Source organism: Magallana gigas, chromosome 8 (genome assembly GCF_963853765.1).
Source record: "Magallana gigas chromosome 8, xbMagGiga1.1, whole genome shotgun sequence".
Lineage (NCBI taxonomy): Eukaryota > Metazoa > Mollusca > Bivalvia > Ostreida > Ostreidae > Magallana > Magallana gigas.
This window is the reverse complement of record NC_088860.1, coordinates 29401494-29425368: the sequence shown is the minus strand read 5'-3', so window position 1 is coordinate 29425368 and position 23875 is coordinate 29401494. Positions and strand designations below refer to the sequence as shown.

General features: G+C 32.0%; 1 protein-coding gene across 2 annotated transcripts in view; it reads left to right on the top strand.

Moving 5' to 3' along the window:
- Positions 1 to 20039, top strand: part of LOC105337493 (equilibrative nucleoside transporter 1) — a 39884-nt gene extending 19845 nt beyond the window's left edge. For both annotated transcript variants that reach the window (XM_034474580.2, XM_034474581.2), the window contains exons 6-15: positions 1836 to 1930; positions 3222 to 3272; positions 3438 to 3523; positions 5866 to 5914; positions 8295 to 8392; positions 8551 to 8658; positions 8849 to 8951; positions 14926 to 15011; positions 15094 to 15296; positions 18752 to 20039. In XM_034474580.2, the coding sequence (XP_034330471.2) occupies positions 1836 to 1930; positions 3222 to 3272; positions 3438 to 3523; positions 5866 to 5914; positions 8295 to 8392; positions 8551 to 8658; positions 8849 to 8951; positions 14926 to 15011; positions 15094 to 15296; positions 18752 to 18869 (997 nt within the window). In that variant the 3' untranslated portion in view covers positions 18870 to 20039. The remainder of the gene's footprint in view (positions 1 to 1835; positions 1931 to 3221; positions 3273 to 3437; positions 3524 to 5865; positions 5915 to 8294; positions 8393 to 8550; positions 8659 to 8848; positions 8952 to 14925; positions 15012 to 15093; positions 15297 to 18751) is intronic.
- Positions 20040 to 23875: the final 3836 nt, after the last annotated feature.

Sequence of the window (23875 nt, the reverse complement as noted above, 5' to 3'; positions counted from 1 at the left end):
TATATGTTTCCTTACAACTCCTTAGTAAATCTGATTTTTATGTAAAATCTGTTGCACATCCTCCTGCTAACATTATTTAACGCATTTCCAACATTAAATTTTGCAGTAACATCTAATGCTTTTCCTCTGCTCCATTTCACCAACTGAATTAACCTTGATTCTCCACAACAGGGCAGTTTTTTTCGGATGGCAAATTCTTTTTGCTTTTAACAGGCTACCTTATTCCTGAAAAGTCTCGATAACTAATCTTCATGTATATCCTTGCACTCCCAACATCCTTGAAATCTCAGAAATCCTTAATTCTTAAATTTTTATTTTATATAATTACTTCTTTCTTGTCTGGTGACAATTCTTTAGACTTACGGCCGATCTTTGTTTACATTAAAATCGTACAACACAATTTCTTCTAGCAGAGGTATTTATATACGTCACTCATCCAGGAATTTTTACTGATTTCAGGGATATTCTCAAAATTAAATTTCATTCAAATCATCCTATCATACGTTTTTCTAAACGAAGGGCAATAACTCTAAGACCACATTCACAATTTTTTATGAATACTTTTAGCAAGACGCTGTTCATCATGTCCATAAAGCCCTCTACCAAAATTGTGAAATTCATGGCCCTTTGGTCCAGAATTTAGGTCCTAGGGTGGGGCCAATATTGCCATATAGTGAAAATGTATTAATCTTAGAAAATCTTCCTCTGTATTCTCCAATATATATATATATATATTAGAAAAATTAAATGCTTGGTTATGATGTCCATGAAACTCTCTAACATAAGTGTGAAAATTATGGCCCCTGGGTCAGGGGTTCAGGGCATAGGGTGGGAGCAATATGGCCTTATATTGAACCTGTATTTAATTTTCTCTACTCCCATTTATATTATTGAATGCATGGTAATGATGCTCATGAAGTCCTCTACCTAAATTATAAAATTAATGACCCTTGGGTCATGGGTTTAGGCCCTTTTGGTATGGCAACATAGTGAAAATTAGAGACTCCCTAACAGGTCCATCTAAGGGCTAATGGTACTCAGGTAACTTGCATGTGGGTCTCTTTTTAAATTTATTTAATAAAATCTGTTTTTTACTTTCTTTGTGGCTCTTATACATATACTGAGCTACATACATCACCTAAGGCCACTCAAACATGTCTTGTTCCAAAATTAATTTAATGACCCCTATCTGATTAACAGTTTTAAAATGTCCACTGATTATAAATGAACACATTTAGATAATTATCAATATGATTGAATTTTGTACAAATACTTCTAATCAAATTATTTAAATGAACAGAATTAAGATTCATCTTCAAACAACAACTGAAATTCGACATTGACCTGTGACCTTAACTACGTGCACAAGTACTTTTTTTCAAAAATGCAATTTGATGTATAAAAATCAGGAGAGGATTAAGACACAAAAAGGCAAAATTTATCAGAGGCAAAGGTCCCTAAAAGTGACAGTAAATTACAAATCTAGAATGCTGAGAAAAGAAGAATTTGTAGTCTACAAACAAGAGGACTATAATTATATGATTAAGGTTTTACTACATTGGCACTAGTGCATGTGTTTTCGGGATACAAAACTATTTGCAAATGTGTTGTTAGGGTTTTGATGATAATGACGGGTTTACTTACAAAATTGCTGAAGCATTAGGAATTAAATCAGTTGTGACAAAATTTATTAACTTCTCACCAAGAAGTCGACTAATGAAATTTTCTTTGATGATAGTCATGTACTCAATTGTTTGTTGACACCCCTAATATTTATACTACAAATCCTTTTAGATTGAATATTGCATACATTGTATGATATTTTCTGTTGATAGACAAGCATCCCCTCGGAGAATCATCATCTCTATTAGCGTGATGATTTGTGTTTTCATCGCCACAGTTGTCCTAGCCATGGTGGACTCCAGTGATTGTAAGAACATAAGTTACTTAGCCTATTAGTAGTGGTAGTGTAACTTTGATTTCAACAGATGTAATTGGGAGAGTATGATCAGATACTTGTTAGCAAACCTTGGCCTATATCTCATGAACTTCCACTGGTATCCTTTTATCTAGTAAAATTTTACAAAATTGATCAGTAATACACAACATTTGACCCAGTTATTCATGTCATGCAACATTGTTGGCTTATTATTAAAGAGACTCATTTTAATGACATAACAGTTGTTAATTAAGGCATTTTGGGGTATTTGTGTTTGGAAATGGAAAAATCTTTAAAATCAGCTAAAAAACTGATTGGCCAGAAAAAGTGACACCTGTCAGAAAGCAATCCTCAGGTAGTTTAGAGTAAACTTTGTTAAAATCTGTCTTTGTAATTTGTGCTGACATTATTCTGACACTTCAGTCTTTGTAACTTGTACTGACGTTATCCTAAATACTTCAGTCTTTGTAATTTGTGCTGACATTATCCTGGGACTTCAGTCTTTGTAATTTATGCTGACATTATTCTGACACTTCAGTCTTTGTAATTTGTACTGACATTATCCTGATACTTTAGTCTTAGTAATTTGTGCTAATATTTTCCTGATACTTTAGTCTAAGTAATTTGTGCTGACATTATCTTGATACTTCATTTTTTGTAATTTGTACTGACATTATCCTGATACTTTAGTCTAAGTAATTTGTGCTTTCATTATCTTGATACTTTAGTCTAAGTAATTTGTACTGACATTATCTTGATACTTTAGTCTTTGTAATTTGTGCTGACATTATCCTGATACTTTAGTCTAAGTAATTTGTACTGACATTATCTTGATACTTTAGTCTTTGTAATTTGTGCTGACATTATCCTGATACTTTAGTCTAAGTAATTTGTACTGACATTATCTTGATACTTTAGTCTAAGTAATTTGTGCTGACATTATCTTGATACTTCAGTCTTTGTAATTTGTGCTGACATTATCTTGATACTTCAGTCTTTGTAATTTGTACTGACATTATCTTGACACTTCAGTCTTTGTAATTTGTACTGACATTATCTTGATACTTTAGTCTATGTAATTTGTGCTGACATTATCTTGACACTTCAGTCTTTGTAATTTGTACTGACATTATCTTGATACTTTAGTCTTTGTAATTTGTGCTGACATTATCTTGATACTTCAGTCTTTGTAATTTGTACTGACATTACCTTGACACTTCAGTCTTTGTAATTTGTGCTGACATTATCCTGATACTTCAGTCTTTGTAATTTGTACTGACAGGGTCGGTTGAGTTTTTCTGGATCACTATGATGACAGCTGTCATTCTGAACAGTGAGTAGATGCTATTTAATTTTTTTTCAATGCATTAAAATCTTATTACTTTATCAGTTTAACTTTATCAATGTCTGATTTTTTATAAGATCTTTAAAAATTGACTGTTGTAGACCTACATGTCTCTTGCCCTGTGTAATATATGTTTTGTTTGGATGATTCTAGTGGCTACTGGTGTGTACCAGAATAGCACATTTGGCTTGGCAGCCATTTTACCAATGAAGTATACGAATGCAATTGTGTTGGGAACAGTAAGTACATTTCAGAAGTATTTTTATTTTTATACTCCGATCCGAAGGAGAAGGGGGTATTCTGTTTTACCCTTGTGTGTCTGTCTGTTCATCCTCTTTGTCTGTCTGTAACAAAAATTTCTGTCGCATTTTTCTCAGCAGATGCTTTAAACTTTAAAACACTCTTTGTTAAGGTATGATATTTTTTAGGATCTATTGTACCAATCTGACGTCAAATTCCTGTTAAATGACAACTTTATTTATTTTAAACCTAAATATTTAAACAAATTTTTGTCAAAGATATCTCAGCAACTATTTATCGCAGATTCTTGAAATTAAAAACAATATTTGTTTACCCATGCCATACATTTAGATATATTTTTGTACCAGTCGAACGTCAACTTCCTGTTAATTGATGACTTTGTTTTATTTTTAACCTAAAATTTCAAACAAATTTACGTTGAAGATTTCTCAGCAAATATTCATTGCAGATGCTTGAAATTTTAACACACGTACTATTTGTTTAGGCATGCCATACATTGAGATCTATTTTTGCACCGATTCCTGTTAAATATCAACTTTGCTTATTTTGTATACTCCATTAGAGTGGGGTATTACTTGTGAGCATTGGCTCACAGATATCTTGTTTTCATAAATATGGATTAATCAAATAAGACATATATACTCTTTAGCTCACCTGAACTGAAGTTTTAAATGAGCTTTATAACTTTTGCCTGACACAGGACTCAAAGTTGCACCTGATAGCCCACATTTGCAACCTTAAATCAGGTTTTATGAGTTCAATAAAGAACAACTGTACCAGAAATACCATGCAATACTTACAACTAAGTGTAAATTTTAACTTATTTAAACCATGAACCCTGGACCAAAACTTTGGCGCAAGGTGGTGAGGATTGAAGTTGAACATAGAAATATAGGGAATTCATTTTCAGAAATCTAGTAGATTTTTAATAAACATTGGCATAATCAAGAACAAATTAATGAACAAAAAATTGAACTCTGTTGAAATTATTTCATCATTTATTTATTTGTTACAGTAATATCCCCGTGACACTTGCAATTGATCAAATTGTGGGAAAAAACCTTAGCTAAAAGGCCAAGGGCTTACTTATCCCAATGTTTGAAGATCACAATCTAGGGTGATAATTATCATAATTATGATCATTTCTTAATTTATATGAATGCATATTAAAATAAGTGACTTCTCTTTTCCAAGGTTTACTGTGAAATAACACAAATAATGTATTTATTTGCTGTTTGTCATCTTTAACAATTTTAACTCCATTTTCAAAACAACAAGGTAAATTGTTACTTAGCAATATTGAATTTAATATGTTTTCTATTTTATGAAATCTACTTTAAATTAATAGACTATGCATCGTATACATGTACGTGAAGAAAAAAAGCTTTATTAATTTTGTGTTCATTATAAATGAAACTGCGAATATTATCAAAATTACAATTTTTTGCCCCTGGATTCTTCAACCCCCCCCCACCACCACACACACACATTTTTATGAATTAATCTTTTTCAAACATCAAATAATAAAGGTGGGGTATTAGGGTGTCTCAGATAAGGGTTAAGACTTCAATATGCAGCTTTAAATGCAAACATGAGACTCTGACATGCCATTCTTAGAGTAATGGTACTCAGGTGACTTTCAAGGCCTGTGGGCCAATTGTTATAATTATTTCAGGATCATTTTACAATTTTGTTATCTTTAATCAAATATGTTGAAGCCTAGGATAACAAGATTGGTCAGTTGATGCACCTTAGATCTTAGGATTTGATGTCCAAAAATGTAGGTTATGTATTGTTTAATGTATTTGTCAAATCTTGGAATATATGAGTTTTACAATATTCAAAAAGAGTTTCATATTTAAACATTTCAAAATAGAATTATGCAAAAACTATTGTCCAGGTGAGAAATGTGGCCCATTGGCCTCTTGTTTTTGTTTTAAATGCTATTTTATTAGAGATGTCATAATATGCCTTTCAATCTAGCTTGTTCATTTCAAATCCACATTGTTATTAAATGTACAATTATTTTTAGTTAAAAGAAAAAAATGCAGCAATATTTATGATTCCTTCCACATCCGTTTGTTTTGATATATATTTTTAAAAAGATTTTTCTTAGAATGTTATGATTGTATCATACTCAGCCTAACTCAGATGAGCATTAAGGCTTTTGTGTCTCATGCTGATAGAAGGTTAAAATAAAAATGAAATTTTGCAAGCAGTCACTTGCCTACAGCTATCTTTTTAAATCACATCTTGTGTTGTGAAGGATTAGACCCACACACTTGAGACCATGTCTTCAAATTTTTCTTGTTTATTTCAGAACCTCTCTGGTGTGTTTATAGCTGTTGTTAACATCATCAGCATCATAAGTAAGTAAGGGGTATTTTTTAATTTCCGTTGATTTTGATGTTGAATTAATCTGCAAAATAAAATCCTTTTGCGTCCAAAATCGAAAGTTATTACCCACAGGATAGATGTCTTCATTGAAAACAAAACTGTAAAACTGCATTGCATCTAGAATGATAACAGATGTAGCAAACAACGATATTTTTTTAAATCTAGAATTAAGTTCATATGCTTGATAGAATGTGTTAATTTGATTGAGATTTTGTTGACTTATAGTAATAATGAAAAAGTAACCCGAGTTTTAAGAGGGTCAACAGCAAATCTTCAAAATAAATCTGAAAAAAGGCAACTAACTTATAGGGGAACAATACGTGGAGGCGAGTATATATGGTACATACACTTTGGACGGTACGATTCTTTGGCGGATCTCCAAACGTACACACGGTTATTTTGGTCAATAACCACTTGGGATTCATCACTAAATATGACAGGCTTCCAGTTTTGTTCAACTGTCCACTGTCATTTATTTAAACACCAAGCTAAACTTTTTTTTCTATTAAGGTGGAATAACATATCATCACAAAATGGCTAACTGCTGATCAAAACAACATTTTACTTTTTTTTCTATTAAGGTGGAATAACATATCATCACAAAATGGCTAACTGCTGATCAAAACAACATTTTGTTTTATTAAAACGGTTTTATGGACTGAAACATGTAACTTACTTCATAGCCGAGTGGATAAAGTGCCGGACTTGTGAACCGTAAATCCCGAGTTCGAATCCCGTAAGGGCTTTTGTTGTTACTTACTGCATTAATTATTTTTGATATTCATTTTTTATCCCGAAACTGCAAATTTTTCGCTTATTTGACGTTTGTACAGTTTATTTATCATTATAACTTTCATTTTCAAAAAAATGTTCTGTTAATTTGAGTGACTTTTTCCAGGTGTGTTATTCCACCTTAAATTCTTTTACAACAATATGTTTTTTCACTACTTCTCATTAAATTTTGTTAGTGTGCAAAATCCGTTTCACAGTACATTCACTAATGAGTTCACCTTGATTTCCATTATTAAAATCAGTTGTTTTATCCTTTAAAACAATCCCTTGGCTCTTCCTTACTATTCTCAGCAGTCTCGCTTCTCCATGTTTTGACACTTTACTACGACATCCTGTACGACGTGCCCTTTCCACACTTACCTGCTGATGGAACACCTTCAAAACTGACCTGCATGTAGATTCGGGAATTTCCAATAATCATGAGATCTCAATAACTTTATGTCCGTTTTCTCTCAAATCTAGGATCAATTTTTTTTATATCTAGTGACAGTTCTGTTGATCTTCTACCCATTTTGCCTTCTGTTGTAATATTTCAAAAATAAAATTCAGCAGACGTAATTTCTGACATCAAGGTGGACTTTGACCTTATAGAGCATCGGTGGTTATCTCAAAATTTAAAAAAATGTGATTGCTTTATGATTTATGGTAATTTGAAAAAAGCGAAGCATGAACTTTTTATGGCATCCGCCATTTTTCTGCGAATACTTTTGGTACGACGCTGTATTTCTATGTAAAATGGTTTGCTAAATAATGCTCTTTCAAGTGAATGTAAAATTATTTTGGTTGTTCATCATTATTTCTTTTTTCAAGATTGGATTTTTACATCTTACTTATCAAGATCTGCATTCATCAACGATTGATTGAAAATTCTTCAACTGAAGAATGAAATAAGGCCTAAAAAAAAAAGTTGTGTGTTTCGGGTAACCCAACCTAACCTACAAAAATGGCCCAATCCTACCATTTTTAGATGCCTGATTTTATCCAACTGTGAATTTTATCTTATTTCCAAAAAAAAATACGTTTTTAAATATGAAACAAACAAACATTCTTAGGATTCAGGCAAAAAAATAGATAAAATAATAAAAAATCCCCACCTACCTAACCTAATTTTTTTCATCAGTGTTACACTAAACACACTATTTTTTTAATTTTTAGGCCTAATGTATTGACTGCATAATTAAATGAATCAAATTATCATTCCCTTTCTTTTGATCCAAATCTTGCACTACAATTTTACATAAAACTTTTTTGATTCTTATTGATAAATCAGTTTCAAACAAATAATAATTTAAGCAACGTTCCCTCAAATGTTAAAATTAAGCATTAAATAGGCTCAGATTCATGTGAAGTCTCTCAAGTGTTGCATTATTACGAGTAATAATTACATAAACCTTTAAATGATAAATGGGTAGGTCACCTGTCAAACACAAGTGTTGTTTTCTAGTATCTCTGTTTTGTCTGTTTATAAATTATGTTCAGTTTACAAGGTGTTTCTAATTAGCAAATTTGGTTACAGTTTGACCTTGTTGCTTAAGTATGTATTTGGTGTTGTATTAATAGGTGCCCCTGACCCTCGTACTCAGGCTATATACTATTTTGTCTCTGCCATTGCTGTTCTACTGATAGCATTTGATGCCTACTTCCTTCTTCCATTGACTGTAAGTTGGCAATTTTATGACTGTTTTGTAATAATCTTTTCATTTTTACACTAGGCCTAATGCCATACCTACAAATAGATGTTTAATAATGAAAAACCCTATTGCAGAAATTTTTTTATCTACAAAGAGATATTTAATGGTTAATAATTGAATTGCAGAAATTTTACCAGCATTTTCGAGCAGCAATCCGTAGGCAACAGAACACAAGTGGTCCATCACATACGTTCTCAGAAACCTGCTCTCTGTTTGGTCAAGTTCTGAAGAAGGTGAGAATGACCGAATGCTCAGTCTTAACACATACAAGGAGGACAATTATAACTAATTATAGATAATTAATCAGGACTGATATTATAAAGCAATTTGCCACTGAAAGGGATAAATTTTGATATATTTTTAGCTTTTTATAATAAATTTAAGACTATACGGAACAGTCAAAGATTCGTGTTTGTCTTGCAGATCTGGGTTCAAGCTCTCTGTGTGTGGTTTGTTTTCTTCGTAACCTTGACAATATTTCCAGGCATTTGGAGTAATGTATCCAAAAAAGACTTTCCAATTGAAGGTAAAATTTGTGATGGAGATGTTTTCTAAACAAAGTACAATTTTAGCTAATAAAATGTAGGAGAGCTCTTCAGTGAAGGCTTAAACTGTAAGAAAGCTCCTCAATAAAGGCCTGCATTGTGAAACAGGTCAGCAACAAAGGCTGTCATTAAGTTATACCAAACAGTTCTTAAACATTCAATATGTCTGATTTTTTCTATGTTTGAGAAAGCAAACTTCCTCTGAGTCTGGACTATGGTTTGAGATATGGTGAAATAATACATGTGCTAACTTTATATGACCAATGAAGGACCAACCCTCTTGCACGGATAGAAAATAATTTTAAAGAGATACTGAAAAAAGGGTAGGAAATATTCAGCCTTTGATATCCAGTCTTTTACATAAGTTTCCGGACATAAAGTAGATATAGGATTCTTCAAATCATAACCAACAGGAGTTTGGAAGGGGCCCCTTTAAAACAGAGTTTTTGGAATCCACCAGTCCCACTAGCAAGGTACATGTAAATATAAGATATCTTGTAATTCCTATCTAGTCAGTCTAAGAAACCTGTTTGTCAGAAAACAATCAATCAGGAACTTTAACATGAATTTTTCAGGGTTTAACATCTAATTATGAGGTTGACTTCACATTTGATATTCATCACAATAGTAGGAATGAAAAAAATAAATATCATTTTAATATCGTTTTTTTTCCCCCCAAGATTGGTTGATTGCTGTCACCTGACCAGGCTGTGATATACAATTATTTAATGCTTGAGCAGTCAATAGACCAGAATATTTTTCCCGAGGTGCAGGGAACAGCTCAGTTTGATCTATTCCCCGCACCGAGGGAAAAAAATTGGGTCTATTGACTGTTCAAGCATTAAATAATTGTTTTATTACCTAATCAAAGGAATTTTGCTGTTTTATTACAAATTAGATATTTGCGTCTATTTTGAACTGCCGGTCAATAGACTGCGATCTATTGGACTGCCGGTCAATAGACTACGATCTATTGGACTGCCGGTCAATAGACTATGATCTATTGGACCGGCAACGTATTTCAAAACGCATGTATGTTAATGTTTCATCCTTTCGATAGTTCTCAGGAAATGTATATTCCTTTACATAGACGCTGTTCTTAGTACTTGGTGAAACCAAATTCAATGTTATCAAAATGGAGTATCAAATAATCAACAGTGTTAAAGCCTTATATAAGGTAAAAGACTTTTTAAAATCTAATGGGTTGAAGACTCGCCCTTCTTTGTGTAAACTAACATTAAATTGAGATGTCGTAATGCATGCAATAGTTTTGGTGCATATAAAAGATGAAAACAAATCTTAGTATATTGCATAATGGCACGAAAACCATCCGCAATATGCAAATTGTAAACCTTGAAAACTTAAAAAAAGGAATTAGGTAATAAATTCTGTTATTAACCTTACTTTACTAAAAATAGAAAAATTTATAAAACCTCACTGTACTAATAATATAATACCGGTTTTGGCATGTGTGACATCACAATAGTGAAATCAGCGCTAATAGAATTGATTTTGATTTAGGCCTAAAAAAAATATTGTGTGTTTCGGGTAACCCGACCTAACCTTAAAAATGCCGTCCGTTCTTAGAGGTCTGTTTTTATCAGACTGTGATTTATATATTATTTCCATTGATATCCGTTTTTATCAGAAAATTATTTTTTCATTCTTAATAACATCTTTAAAATGCTTAAGCTAACGATAAACAAAGATAATGATCAACTTTCAAGAAATAATGACAAATATTTGGTGCACGTGCAAGGGAAATGTAAACATAGAGAAGAAACATGGATCATCAGCATTGCAAGACATAAAGAAACATTTGATATGTTTGAGGATAAATTTTGATGCCTATATAAATTCGTTACTTAATATATCTTTAAGCACAACAGTCTGGCAGCTCTCAATATATTTTAATGCATGTGTTACTACATGTATATCAGGCACCTATAGTATATGGGTGTTGTATAATAGTGTTTACTGTTTAGAACATTCCCCAATACAAACTATGTCAAACTTGAATGTGTTGAAGCACCAGAAGAAGAATGATTGGACCAGGTGGTTGGTGTACCTGTAACAACCCCCCCCCCCCTCCCCAAATGCATTTCAAATGTTGATGTCTCATGCAGGATTGACAACCAAACTTCAAGTCCCTTAGTAGCAAAAAACGGAAGCTACTAGACGACCCTATGGCAAAACTTAAATAGATAAACTAAACTATTTTAGTATTTTTAGCTCACCGAGATGGAGTCAGGGGGAGCTTGTGCTAGACCCCCCGGTGTCAGCGATGGCGTCCAGACCTGGTTAAGGTTTTTGTTGCAGGTCCTGTATACTTGTCCTATCTTCACCAAACTTGCATGGATGGTGCATCTGGACATACTTATGGACTTGAAAGACTTGGATGCTTAATCTGGGCCATGAATTTCAGATGCTGGAGGAGGTTAAGGTTTTTGGAGCAAATAAAAGATTTTGGTGCAGATGCCCTTTGATGATTATATCTTAGTTATTACTGGTCCTTACTTCACCAGACATGCATGGATGGTGAGTCTTATGATACTCATGCACTTGACAGGCTCAAATGCTGAATCTGAGCCATAGGTTTCAGATGCTAGATGAGGTTCAGGTTTTTGAGCTGGTTAAAGTTTTTGGAGCAGTTGCCCTTTTAAAAGACAAATCTTAGTTAATATTGGTTCAGTCTTTATCAAATTGAATAGATTATGCATCTTGTGATTCTGATGCACTTCACAGGGAAGGTTGCTGAATTAGAGTCGTAGGTTTCAGGTCCTGGAGGAGGTTAGTTTTTTGGAATAGGTCACATGTTTAATAGATAATAGTACTATTTCAAACTTGCATGGTTAATTACCGGTATGCCCCCCTTCGAAGAAGGGAGGGCATATTGCTTTGCTGCTGTCTGTCGGTCCATCAACAGTTTCCGTTCATTTTCTTCGCAGAGGATGAACATATTGAAATGAAATTTGGTATACAGGTTAATCATGATAATATCTAGGTCAAGTTCGATATTGGGTACGATCAAGCCATTTTCGACAGAGTTATGGCCCTTTGACGGTTTGAATTTTTTTGCTCTGATGATTTTTGACAGAGTACTTAAAAAAAACTTGAGAAATTCTCAGTTTCCACTCTCTAACATTTGAAGGGAGGTATATATAAAACTTATATTTCATATGTAGCTTATTTACCAGAAAATACAGGTTGAGTTTGAATTTGCTTTTGGTCCAATGATTTTTGACAGAGTTATGCCTCTTGAACTTTGGAAAAAATTGGAAATTCTTAGTGCCTGCTCTCTAATTTTTTAAGTGATGCATATATAAAGTTGATATTTCATATGAGGTTAATTACTTAGAATATACTGGTCAAATTCGAATTGGTTCTAGTCCAGTAATTTTTGACAGAGTTATGCCACTTGAACTTAATAGAAAATGAGCTATTTATTTATGAGGGATTTATAGTTTTTTTTGCAGTCAAACAAATGTTATACTAAATTTGGCATTTGAAATTTTTTTGTGCTAGTGGAGGCATTCATGGTCTAACAACACATCTACTGTAAGGGATATACTGTATATAGGGAAATTTTCAACCATGTTTCATTTGCCCTTGTTTCAAATTATCTCTCTTTTAAAACCACTTTTATTTGGGCGAATTCAAGACGGATCAAAAAACCGTTTGCAAGTGTAGAAGGTTGAAAATATCACAGGATGAAAATAACCGTGTATACAGTAATCACAAAATAGTGTGTGTGTCTAACAAAATCTTCAGATCTTAATAAAAACAACTTAACAATAAATGCTATTTTTGACTTCAAAGCTTGTATGTGTAGATTCCACAGACCAAAACTAAAGCCAAGGACGGGGTTCAAATTTCCAACATAGAAATGTATAGAGAAATATGTTTTGAAATCTTCTCAGAACTATAATGCTACAATTTGTGATTAAAACTAAGCACCACTCATAAATAGACACACTGTCGAAAAGGTATATAAATCCTTCAATTTCATTGCACCAATTGCATACATGAAACTCAGGGGTTGACGTGTAGTATTCCTTTCATGGTCAAAGATTTTGAGCATTTATGTCTTGTTTTATGTGCATTATCTGTTTGTAAATAATGCGTTAACCTATACATGGTAACCCTACCGGTTTACGCGAAAGTCTACCGCTTTTTAACTCTATCTCCTGACTATCGCTTTTATTACAAGCTCTAAAGCTTTTCTTCAAAATCTGATAGATAGCCATTTTGGAAGTTGTTGTGCTCCAAAAATCTCATCTTCAATTCTCATCCCCACTCTCCCCTCTGAAAATGGCCCATGCAATGCATTTTGTTTAATTTTGAAAAAAAAAATTAGGCTTGGTTTACAAAAAATTCTAAACATTTTAATGTCTGCTTAACATGTGGATTACTGTTTAATTCCGGTCATGTTTGTTATTATAATGATACAAATGTCTTCATGCATTTACAGTTAAGTTGAAATAAAATGGAATTAAAAGATTACATATTGTTTTTTGTACTCATATTAGCATATATTAGCAATTCAAAAATAGAGCAGTTATTTCTAGAACATGAACAGTGGATAAGATGTTTATAAAATAAGTAAAAAATAAAATCTGCCCACCTGTCCCATTTTTTTGGCAAATCAGGACGGGAATCTAAATATTAATTTTATGTTGCCTAACAATAAACTTAAAATATATGCGAAAGCCTGGGTTCTAAATCTACCTCTTTTTCACCACTGGAGGTGTGTCATTAACTTATATATTTGATGTTAGTAATCTCCTGGCTGTAATTTCATTGTGGCCAAGTAACATCCCTCAATAATGAAATACAATGTATGTACTTTGACTTGTTAAGAGGTTTGATGAAAGAGAAATATGGTGGACAATGCTTTTACAAGTTGTGTTCAGCTTTAAGTATGGAAGCATCCACATTAAATATAGATTATTAATTGTTCAAACCATGACCCTGGGTCTAATACTTGGTTCCCATTAGGGTTAAGAATTCAAAGTTTACCAGAAGAAATATAAACAAAAGCAATGGTTTCCAAAGAAAAACTTTTTTTTTTACCAAGAACCACTGTGTAGATTTATCAGATAACTTAAACATAAAACTGGTGAAATATGTTGTACTGGTATGTAAACATTTGTCTAAAGCATCTGTCTTATGCTCAGGTTATCTCAGGATTACATAGAAATCTCAATGTCTGAAATGAAAAAAAGTTACACCACAACAACCTACTTTCTGAATTTTATGTCTTTTCATTTTAAAAGCATGCATACTTAAAACTTTTGATACCAAAAGCACTTTTCAGTTGACCGATTTTGCAACTCTCTGTGTGTACAACTATAAAGTTGTAAGGCATGGCCTACATTCTGAATTTAATGAAAATCTTGTTAAACTATTCTTTCTGAACAGTGCAACTTGCAATAACATGAAACCTTAATAGTTCATACATCTTATGATCTTTGTGAACTACTTATGGTATTCTATAATCAAATGTTGTCAAATCTATAATGATACTTAATAGGCCTAGGGTCATAAATCTTTGCTAGATGGTGAATATCACGTTTACCCTAAAGTAAGTCACAATAATCTTTTCATTAATAATCATTGTTCATTGTTTAATTTTGTTATTTATGATAATCTAGGATTGGCCTAGGATAATGATGCATCTTAGAATTTGTGATATGATGTTCCAAAATAGGTTTTATTGATTTGTATTTTTCATTTTTTATGCATTAATTGTCAAATCTTTATCATTATGATGAATGATGTTGTATTTTTCATTTTTTATGCATTGTCAAATCTTTATCATTATGATGAAATTTGCATTAAGTTTTACAATATTTTAGAAGATTTCATTATTCATAAATATTTGAAAAATTAGAAATTCAAGAATTGTTGTTCAGGTGAGGAGTGTGGTCTATGTGCATCTTGTTTCTTTTACAGACAAGTACTGGGTGGCTGTGTTTTGTTTCCTTAGTTTCAATGTCTTTGCATTTCTTGGAAACATAGTGTCAGAGTGGGTTAAAGTTGTAAGTATGATTTATGATTTGTTTTATTGCATTTCTTTATGATACAAGCAGTTTTATCCTCTAAAGTGTATATTTTTTACAGCCTGGCCCACGTTTTATTTGGATTCCAGTTCTCTTGCGAGGTCTTCTCATCCCCTTCTTCCTCTTCTGTCGATTTGAAGTGGAGAACAAAGAGCGTACATTTCCAATCCTAATTGATAATGATTATATTTACATTGTGGGCGGGATTGTTCTTGCCTTCACTAGTGGATACTACAGTAGTCTTACCATGATGTATGGTCCAAAGTAAGTATTAGTAGCTTGGTTTTTTCATTATACCCCTGCAAACAACGTTAAGGTATATTAGAATCACCCTGTCCGTCTGTCCATCTGTCTGTAGACACAATTTAAATTGGATGCTGTCATTTGACAGTAATACACACACCAAGTGTTTACCCCTAAATAACATCGTTTTGTACCAGTTTAAGTAAAAATGAAGGCCACATGCAATTTCTGGTAATTATACCCCCGCAAACGAAGTTTAGGGGGGTATATTGGTTTCACCCTGTCCGTCTGTCTGTCTGTCCGTCTGTCCGTCTGTCCGTCTGTCCGTAGACGCAACTTTGTCCCCCCTATAGAATTTTTTATTACTGCATGGAACAGTTTGAAAATTTGTACATATGTTGAACACCATCTGAAGATGTGCACCTGCAATTTTTTTTAAGATCAGACAAGATTTAATGATTTTATGACAGTTTTCATTTTCCTTATTCTATATATTGTACACTAATGTTGAAAAGTAAGGGAGGTAATCATTACAGATTTTATTGATTAATTAATAGAAAACACTCTAAAATATATTTATATAAATACATCCAGATGGAGTTTTTTGTCTTTATGTCTTAATTAATAAAAAAAAAATTATTTTTTATAAGTATTCTATCAACTGACAATGCAAAGTTTTTGTTTGTCAATGATAAATTCTTAGGAGCTAATGAGAACATCAAAGACAAGTGTGGCTGAATTCATTCGTCCCAAGGGAGCCATTATCTGAGCCATGGCTCAGATGGAGCATGTTTAGGGGAAATTGATAATCTGTAAAATGGGTGATGGTTTTGAGGCTATTTTAAAACTGTTTCATGTAAACCAAAAGGTCTGTCATTATAAGGAAATAAATAATATAATTATTAATAAAGAAGTTAAACTATTTTTAGCGGTTGTTTAAATTTATTTGTCAAGTAATTTTATGAAGTGACCCTATTGGGCATTAATTTAAATGAAATTCAAAATTACTGATATGATTGTAGTGTTTTGGCAATTTTAAAATTGTTTGTAATATTAAATTTTCTTTTTTACATATTTTTACATAGTATGGTAATTATGGTAATGTTTTGGGAGTTTATTAAACTTAACAAGCTCACCAAAGAAAATCATAGTCCTATGGGATCAATTTTCTGATATGGAGTTCAATTGTGCCATAGGAGAAAGTGAGGAAAATTTGAAACAACTAATTGCATCTGTCAAGACTCTTATTAGAAAGATATTGAAAGTTTTATCAACAGAAGAGCATTGCTTGGCTACCGGTATTTCTATTCACTGCAAAGGGAGGGGTTATTGTCATTTTGTTGGTTTTTCTTTAAATCAATTAAATTAAAAAAAAAAATATCATCAAATACATACATTTGTAAATGTATTACTGTTATAGATATGTATTTACAGTGAAATTCTGACAATTTTGATTTTAATTTTTCTTTGTTAACTATTTTTTTTTTTTTTTACAATTCTAGAATTTTTTTTTTGTATGTGTTCCAAACCTTAATTATTATTCAATTCAATTATTTGTCCCATTTGAAATTAGCCTAGCGGGGGTATTAGTCCCATTAGGACAGTTCTAGTTTTTAACAATCATAATTTTCATAAAGGATGAGATGATTTTCTCCCATCATACACATGAGCTGTCCTTTATGTACAAATTTGGGTTAAACCGTTTGCATATTAATTTTATCGGGTACTTGTTTTACCCAGCTCTTCAGTTAGAGGGGTTTCACGTTGTGTAAATACCAGTGTGTGTTTTCCATATGCGGAATAGGATTAATTGACATGCATAAACATTTCATTATGATGTTGACGAATATAGGTAAGCATAATACATGTAGTAGCACAATGTTATGAGACACCGGTATACATAAGTAATACTTTCGTTTTGTAAATAAATGCTCTTTGCCAGCATAGTTTCCTTTAGTATTTAATTTTTTGTTTTGAACGTACTTTATTGAATAAACAAAAGGATCAGAAACAAGTTCTAACAACTTACAAGTTCCTCTCCTTATAAACAAAAGGATCAGAAGTAAACAAAAGGATCAGAATTTAAATAAGCCTATCATCATTACCTATCGCATTTGTACAGTTTCTGTCGTTTCAATTGCAAAAGTTATTTTTTTCATATGTCAGACTTACACTATTGAGTTGACCCCATATTGACCCTGTGACATTTTGTATGCTATTAAATTTGTGTATTCCGTGTATTGCAATACCTGGAATGTAACAGTGTTGTCCACACCAATGTGACTTTTACCATAAATTTTCATAACAGCATCAGAATTGTATATCCTATTAATGATGTCATTGCCAAGAAAGCAAGATTTAACTATTTCAATCGCTGATTTTGATGTAATACCATTGAGGTAAAAAATGATGAACTTGAAGTACTGTAGAAGCACATATTTTCGTTTGGTCAAAATTTTGTTGTTTTTAAACAAATAAAATTTTGTTTGCATTTAATTTCGTCATATTGTAACTCTGTGTATTCATTAATTCTTGGGTTAAAATTCGTCATGGATTTGATTAATTTCTTGACGCTACATTTTGTCAATGAGTGAAATATCTTCTTCATAAATGTTGAAGTCAACAATTGGATGATATCCATGTATAAGTAAATGGCATCCTTTTATAAATGACCTTTTTATTCTAGTTCCTGTTCCACTCAAAACAAATGTACAATGAGTGGGGAGGAACATGAACCAGAATGACGTCTTGTTCAAAACATTTCAAATTTTTGTCACACCATAATGAATGTCAGTGAAAGAAATTTAAAAAAAAACAACAAATGGGTACCGGTACTTTTATTTCTATTTCAATTTTGTCAAAATTTAGGTTGGCACTTGGTAAAACAAATAATAATAAAGAGTTGGCCTTAAAATGCCTTTGTGTTCAGGAACTACTAATATTTTTAACCTTTTTACTGCTTGCACCACTGTTGTCCTTAGACCTTTGATTTTATTGTTTTGAAGAAATCTAACATGAGAAAGCAAAAAAAGAGTTTAAATGAATGGTTTTGACTTTTGAGATAAATAATTATAATGCTTAAATGAAATTAAGGCATACAGTTCAATTAGATTTAAATTATTATAGCTGAGTTGCTAGCAATATACTTCCATTGACATTATTACTTAGGTTAGTGATGTGGCCCGTGGGCCTCTTGTTTAAAAGATACATTATTTAAAGTAAAACTATTTAAAAATATTGAATAAAAAAAATTAATGTTTGTGACTACAAGTTGCATATTGATAATGATGCAATGATATTAAAGGGGCAAATACTTTTGTCATAAAACTTCGTATTGTTAGTTATATGCAATTTGAGCCCCAACCAGTTCTATGGTGGATTTGGTTCGAAATTACATTTAAGAAAAATTCTAAGAGAGGTTTTGAAAGCTATTCTAATGTTAATAAACAAACCATGGATCATTTGCTGCTTTGTAGGTTGGTTGAGCCTGAAGTGGCAGGAATTGCTGGGATGATAATGGCTTTCTGTCTTGTGATGGGAATAACCACTGGCGTCAATTTCTCTCTAGCTGTGGCAAGCATGGCAACAAAGTGAAGATGGGACCTTGGACCAAAGAAACCAAACAGCCTGGAAACTGTCAAAATATCACAAATACTGCCCTCCTAAAACAGTAACAAATCAGGCACATTCTGTGTTTTTACAGCATTCGTTCATGTATATGATGCCAGTCAACATATGTACTAGTTATGTAAATAGGGCATTCTTTGACATATCGAATTCTGGGAAATGACTAAATTAAAACCAGCTTAAATCGCAGACCTGATTTCAGTTGTGTGTACTCTTTATAATTTTACCAGTAGGATGTAGAAACAAGTACACATTTACAAATTTTTAGTCCTACTATTTTGTCATACCCTAATAAACTGGGATTACTATTTGATTATCATCATGGCTGCTGTCTGCTAGTCCCACTTTCATGTCCATAACTTTTTAGCTTACCTAAATTGAAGGTTGCAGTGAGCTTTCTTAAAGCTTTTGTCTAATGTGTATCTGTACTTCCTCCATTTGTAAACTTTCACTTTTTTACCTTATCTCCAGAATCACATGGCCAAATTTAACCAATCTTTGTACAAGCATATTTATGATAAGAAACATCTAAATTGTTAAAATTTAAGGATTATAATGGAAGAACATTTTTTTGATACACAAAATAAACAATGCTGAAAATCTATTCAAAATTATTGAAACTCAGAATCCTAGATCAACTATGGAAGGTTCTCAAAAGTTAACAAACAAATTATTTTGCAAGAATCTTGTTACACCTATGAATTTTTTTTAAAAATATATTTTTTAATTTGTTTCACCAAATTAATTGTCTAATTAAGAACCGGTGTGTTCAGGTTCACAGAATGGCCCATGGACCTCTTGTTTAATGAGAAATATCAGAAATGCAAGCTTGGCACTAAGGTTGCTCATGATCTGATGATGTGTTATGTGACTGTGTAACTGTCAATGTCATTATTCCTAGGTCAAGGTTTTATCAGACTAAATTTTTGTATTTCTTGAAAAGATCCTTTTTCATCAGAATTTCTTTAATGGCTTTAGTTCATGTTTTTGTTAAGTGATGAGAACTTTCAAACTTTCAGGTTAGAAGCTGTTGAAATACATGTACAAGCATGTAGATTCTGTATGTTGTAATTTTTTGTTTTGAACTTTTATAGTTATATTTGTTGTATAATAATTATATTAAATCTTTGAGGCAATTTTTTGTGTCTATTTCTATGTCAGTGTTGTCAAATTCATCAATATTTAATGACTGGATTCTAGTCTGCCAGAAGAGCTGAAGTTAACACACTGTCATTGATACTTTACAGACTTAAGTTTGCACCTTGCCTTCAAATTTAGAATAGTCCTAGACTTTTGAGGGTATAGTCATTATACGAGTACTCATATACCATATATAATAGAGTGTACTGTTAATCTGAACACAGTTAGTTCATAGCTTGCTGAAAATGATATATATCATGCTATGAATTGATGTGAGATGTTAAATTATATCCCGAATTTTTGTCAAAACAGCAGAGTTTTTAATGTCAATTTAAGCTGAGTAGTTTAGACAATGGTACATGTATAGAATGTGCAAAAATCAAATAATTATGCTAAAATAGTTTTCCTTCTTATACTCAAGCACTGATTAAAGTATTTAATTTTGATATATGTACTAGGACCTTCAGACCAGTGTCCAAGTATCTGGTTATAGTTAACGTTACTCATTTCACAACGGTGTGTTGCTGATTGTCCACTTCATGCTGCTGCCTTTGGCTACCCTCGTGGGAGCATAGTCCATGTACATAACTAAGCAATATGAAATCCATTGTCAGATTACAAATTCAATTGACATTTTAGAATTAAATGCAATTGGATCTGTATATACCTGGATTCAATTGACCCAAATTATTTAATAGTTTACTGACTGATATAGATATTACTAAATTTTACTGTAATACTATATACATGCTTTTGTAGAATTCTTTGTGTGAATTAAAGTTTTCACATCTTTACATGCGTCCAAACATGAAATGCTAAAAAGAATGTCTTCTCTATAGATAAGATGAATACTAGCATAAGCACTGCATATTTGTCATGTGTTGATTTTGATTTTTTTTATTCATTGGTAATATGAAATACTTGAGAATAAGTTCCTGTGCATTGCTGATACTTCAAACTCATATTTCTATAGGGCATAAAGAATACACTAGCAACATCAAGATTTGGGATGAATTTTGATGAAATATAGTCCTTAAAAAACTAAGTAAATAGACGAATGTTTCTATTGGTTTTCTAAAGTTCAAAGGTCATAGTTTCATGTTCATGGGTCTGTCAGTCTGACATCACATGTCTTTGATATGTTATTACTATAAGTATGTAATAAATATAATAATACATACCATTTTTCTTATTATACCCTGTATCAGCCTATAACCAATATCAGCCCTTTGTCTGATATTGGTGTCTCGGGCTGATACAGGGTGAACTATGCAAAAAAAGGTATGTATTATTCTCTATGAAATCCAGTTTAAGACCCTGATATTGCTTCTCTTGACCCATCTCTTTCAGACTTGTATCACACGACTGCCATTAGGTAGAGTGTGATTAAGCAGTGACTTTGACTAGAATATCTTCTATCTGGACCCTTTTTAGCTCACCGAGACGAAGTCTGGGGAGCTTATGCTATACCCCCGGCGTCGGCATCTGGATTTGGTTAAAGTTTTTGTTGCAGTTCCTGTATCTAAGTTATTTCTTGTCCTATCTTCACCAAACTTGCATGGATGATGCATCTGGACATACTAGGCTTATGGACTTGAAAGACTTGGATGCTGAATCTGAATCCTGTATTTCAGATGCTGGAGGAGGTTAAGGCTTTTGGTGCAGGTGCCCTTCCATAGCAATCTCTTAGTTATTACTGGTCCTAACGGCACCAAACTTGCATGGATAATGGGTCCTATGATACATGTACTGATGCACCAGACAGGCTTGAATACTGAATCTGAGGTTTCTGATGCTGAAAGAGGTTAAGGTTTTTAGAGCTGGTTTAAATTTTTGGAGCAGGTGCCCTCTGATGAATATATCTTAGTTATTACTGGTCCTAACATCACCAAACTTGATAGTGGGTCTTATAATACTGATGCACCAGACAGACTTGAATGCTAAAACTGAGGCATAGATTTTTGATGCTGGAGGACGTTAAGGTTTTTAGAGCTGGTTAAAGTTTTAGAAGCATGTGCCCTCTGTTAATTATATCTTAGTTACTACTGGTCCTAACTTCACCAAACTTGCATGGATTACACATATAACGCTTTTGTCTTATGATACTGATGCACAAGACGGGCATTAATGCTGAATCTGAGCCATAGATTTCAGATGCTGGAGGACGTTAAGGTTTTTAGAGCTGGTTAAAGTTTTTAAACAGGTGACCTCTGATGATGATATCTTAGTTATTACGGTCCTAACTTCACCAAACTTACATGGATACTGATGCACCTGACAGGCTTGGATGCTGAATCTGAGCCAAAGGTTTCGGATGCTTTAACAGGTATTTTGGAACAGGTCACATGTTTTATAGATACATGTAATAGCTTGCATAGTTGATTTAACTATAATATAAATGATATGTAGAGGTAGCTTCAGATGCAGAGCCTGATATCCATTATCAAGGATGCTAAAAAAATCTCCTACCTCACTCAAACCTGCTTAATAGATGTGTTTGTTGTATCGTATTACTTTTTACAATATAACATGATTCCTATAATATAATACTGTATTAAATGATACACTATTGTTTAATATGATATGATATTATATGTTATATTGTAAAAAGTAATACGATACAATATGATATTGTATCAATTTTTTTTATATTTAATGATATGATATTGTATCATGATATTGTTATGTATAGTTTTGTATATTTTGATACAATATTCAAAATATGTTCATTAATAATATTTTAGCACATGATACTGTTACATATGATATCGCAATGTATAAAATTGTATCATATAATACGATATTGTATATTATATAATACCGTATCATACAATATTGTATAATGTGATATTGGTTTATATTAAATATTATTAAATCACATGAAATTTTATGATATTATTACTTATAATATTGTATCATATGATACAATATGTAATATATGATATTGTATTATATAATTTTTTACTATATCACATGATATTGTATCATATATAATACAATGTTGTATCAAATTTTATTGTATCACATGATACAATATCATATTATGTTTCAAATATGATACAGTATCATACAATAAAATATCATACTATATTATACAATATGATATCCTGATAGACAATTTTGTGATGTATTATGTGATATGATATTGTACATATAATTCTTTATTGTATCATATATTATGATATTGTAATATGTGATCAAATACAATAATATTAAACACAATTTAAAGTCATATCATGTGTTACAATATCATATCTCATCATTATTTATTATGGTATTTTATTGTATTATATGATATATATTGTAAGTATGATAGGATGCAATATTGTATTTTATATTATTTTATTGATAAACATTGTATTTTATAATGCTGTATGAAATGAACATATGATCATCATACAATTCTTTAACAGATGATATACGATATTGTGTCAAAACAGTATCCATGAATATCCAAGATCATAAGAATGATTTTCATATGATATGATAAAGGTGGTCTCATAAAGGTGATGCCTCGTCTCGGTGAGCTTTGTAATCTGTGATTACCTATGTTTTTCTCTGCTGGGCTCCATTTTCCTCATCCTTTACACTTGTAGTGTTTGTTGGATAAAGAGGGTGCAATGATTTTGAAAAACTTTTTAAGTGAAATTCTGGCTCAGATCAAAGCAGTGTATTCTCAAATGATTTTCATCCTAATTATCTTAGAACAGGGTCCTTGGGGTTGATCAGTACCTTAATGATGTCTACTGTAACATACAGTTGTACCTTAGGTTCAATTTTCTTACTAGGTAGACACACAATCATTCAGTAGTTTTTGTGTTCTTTATGTAGAG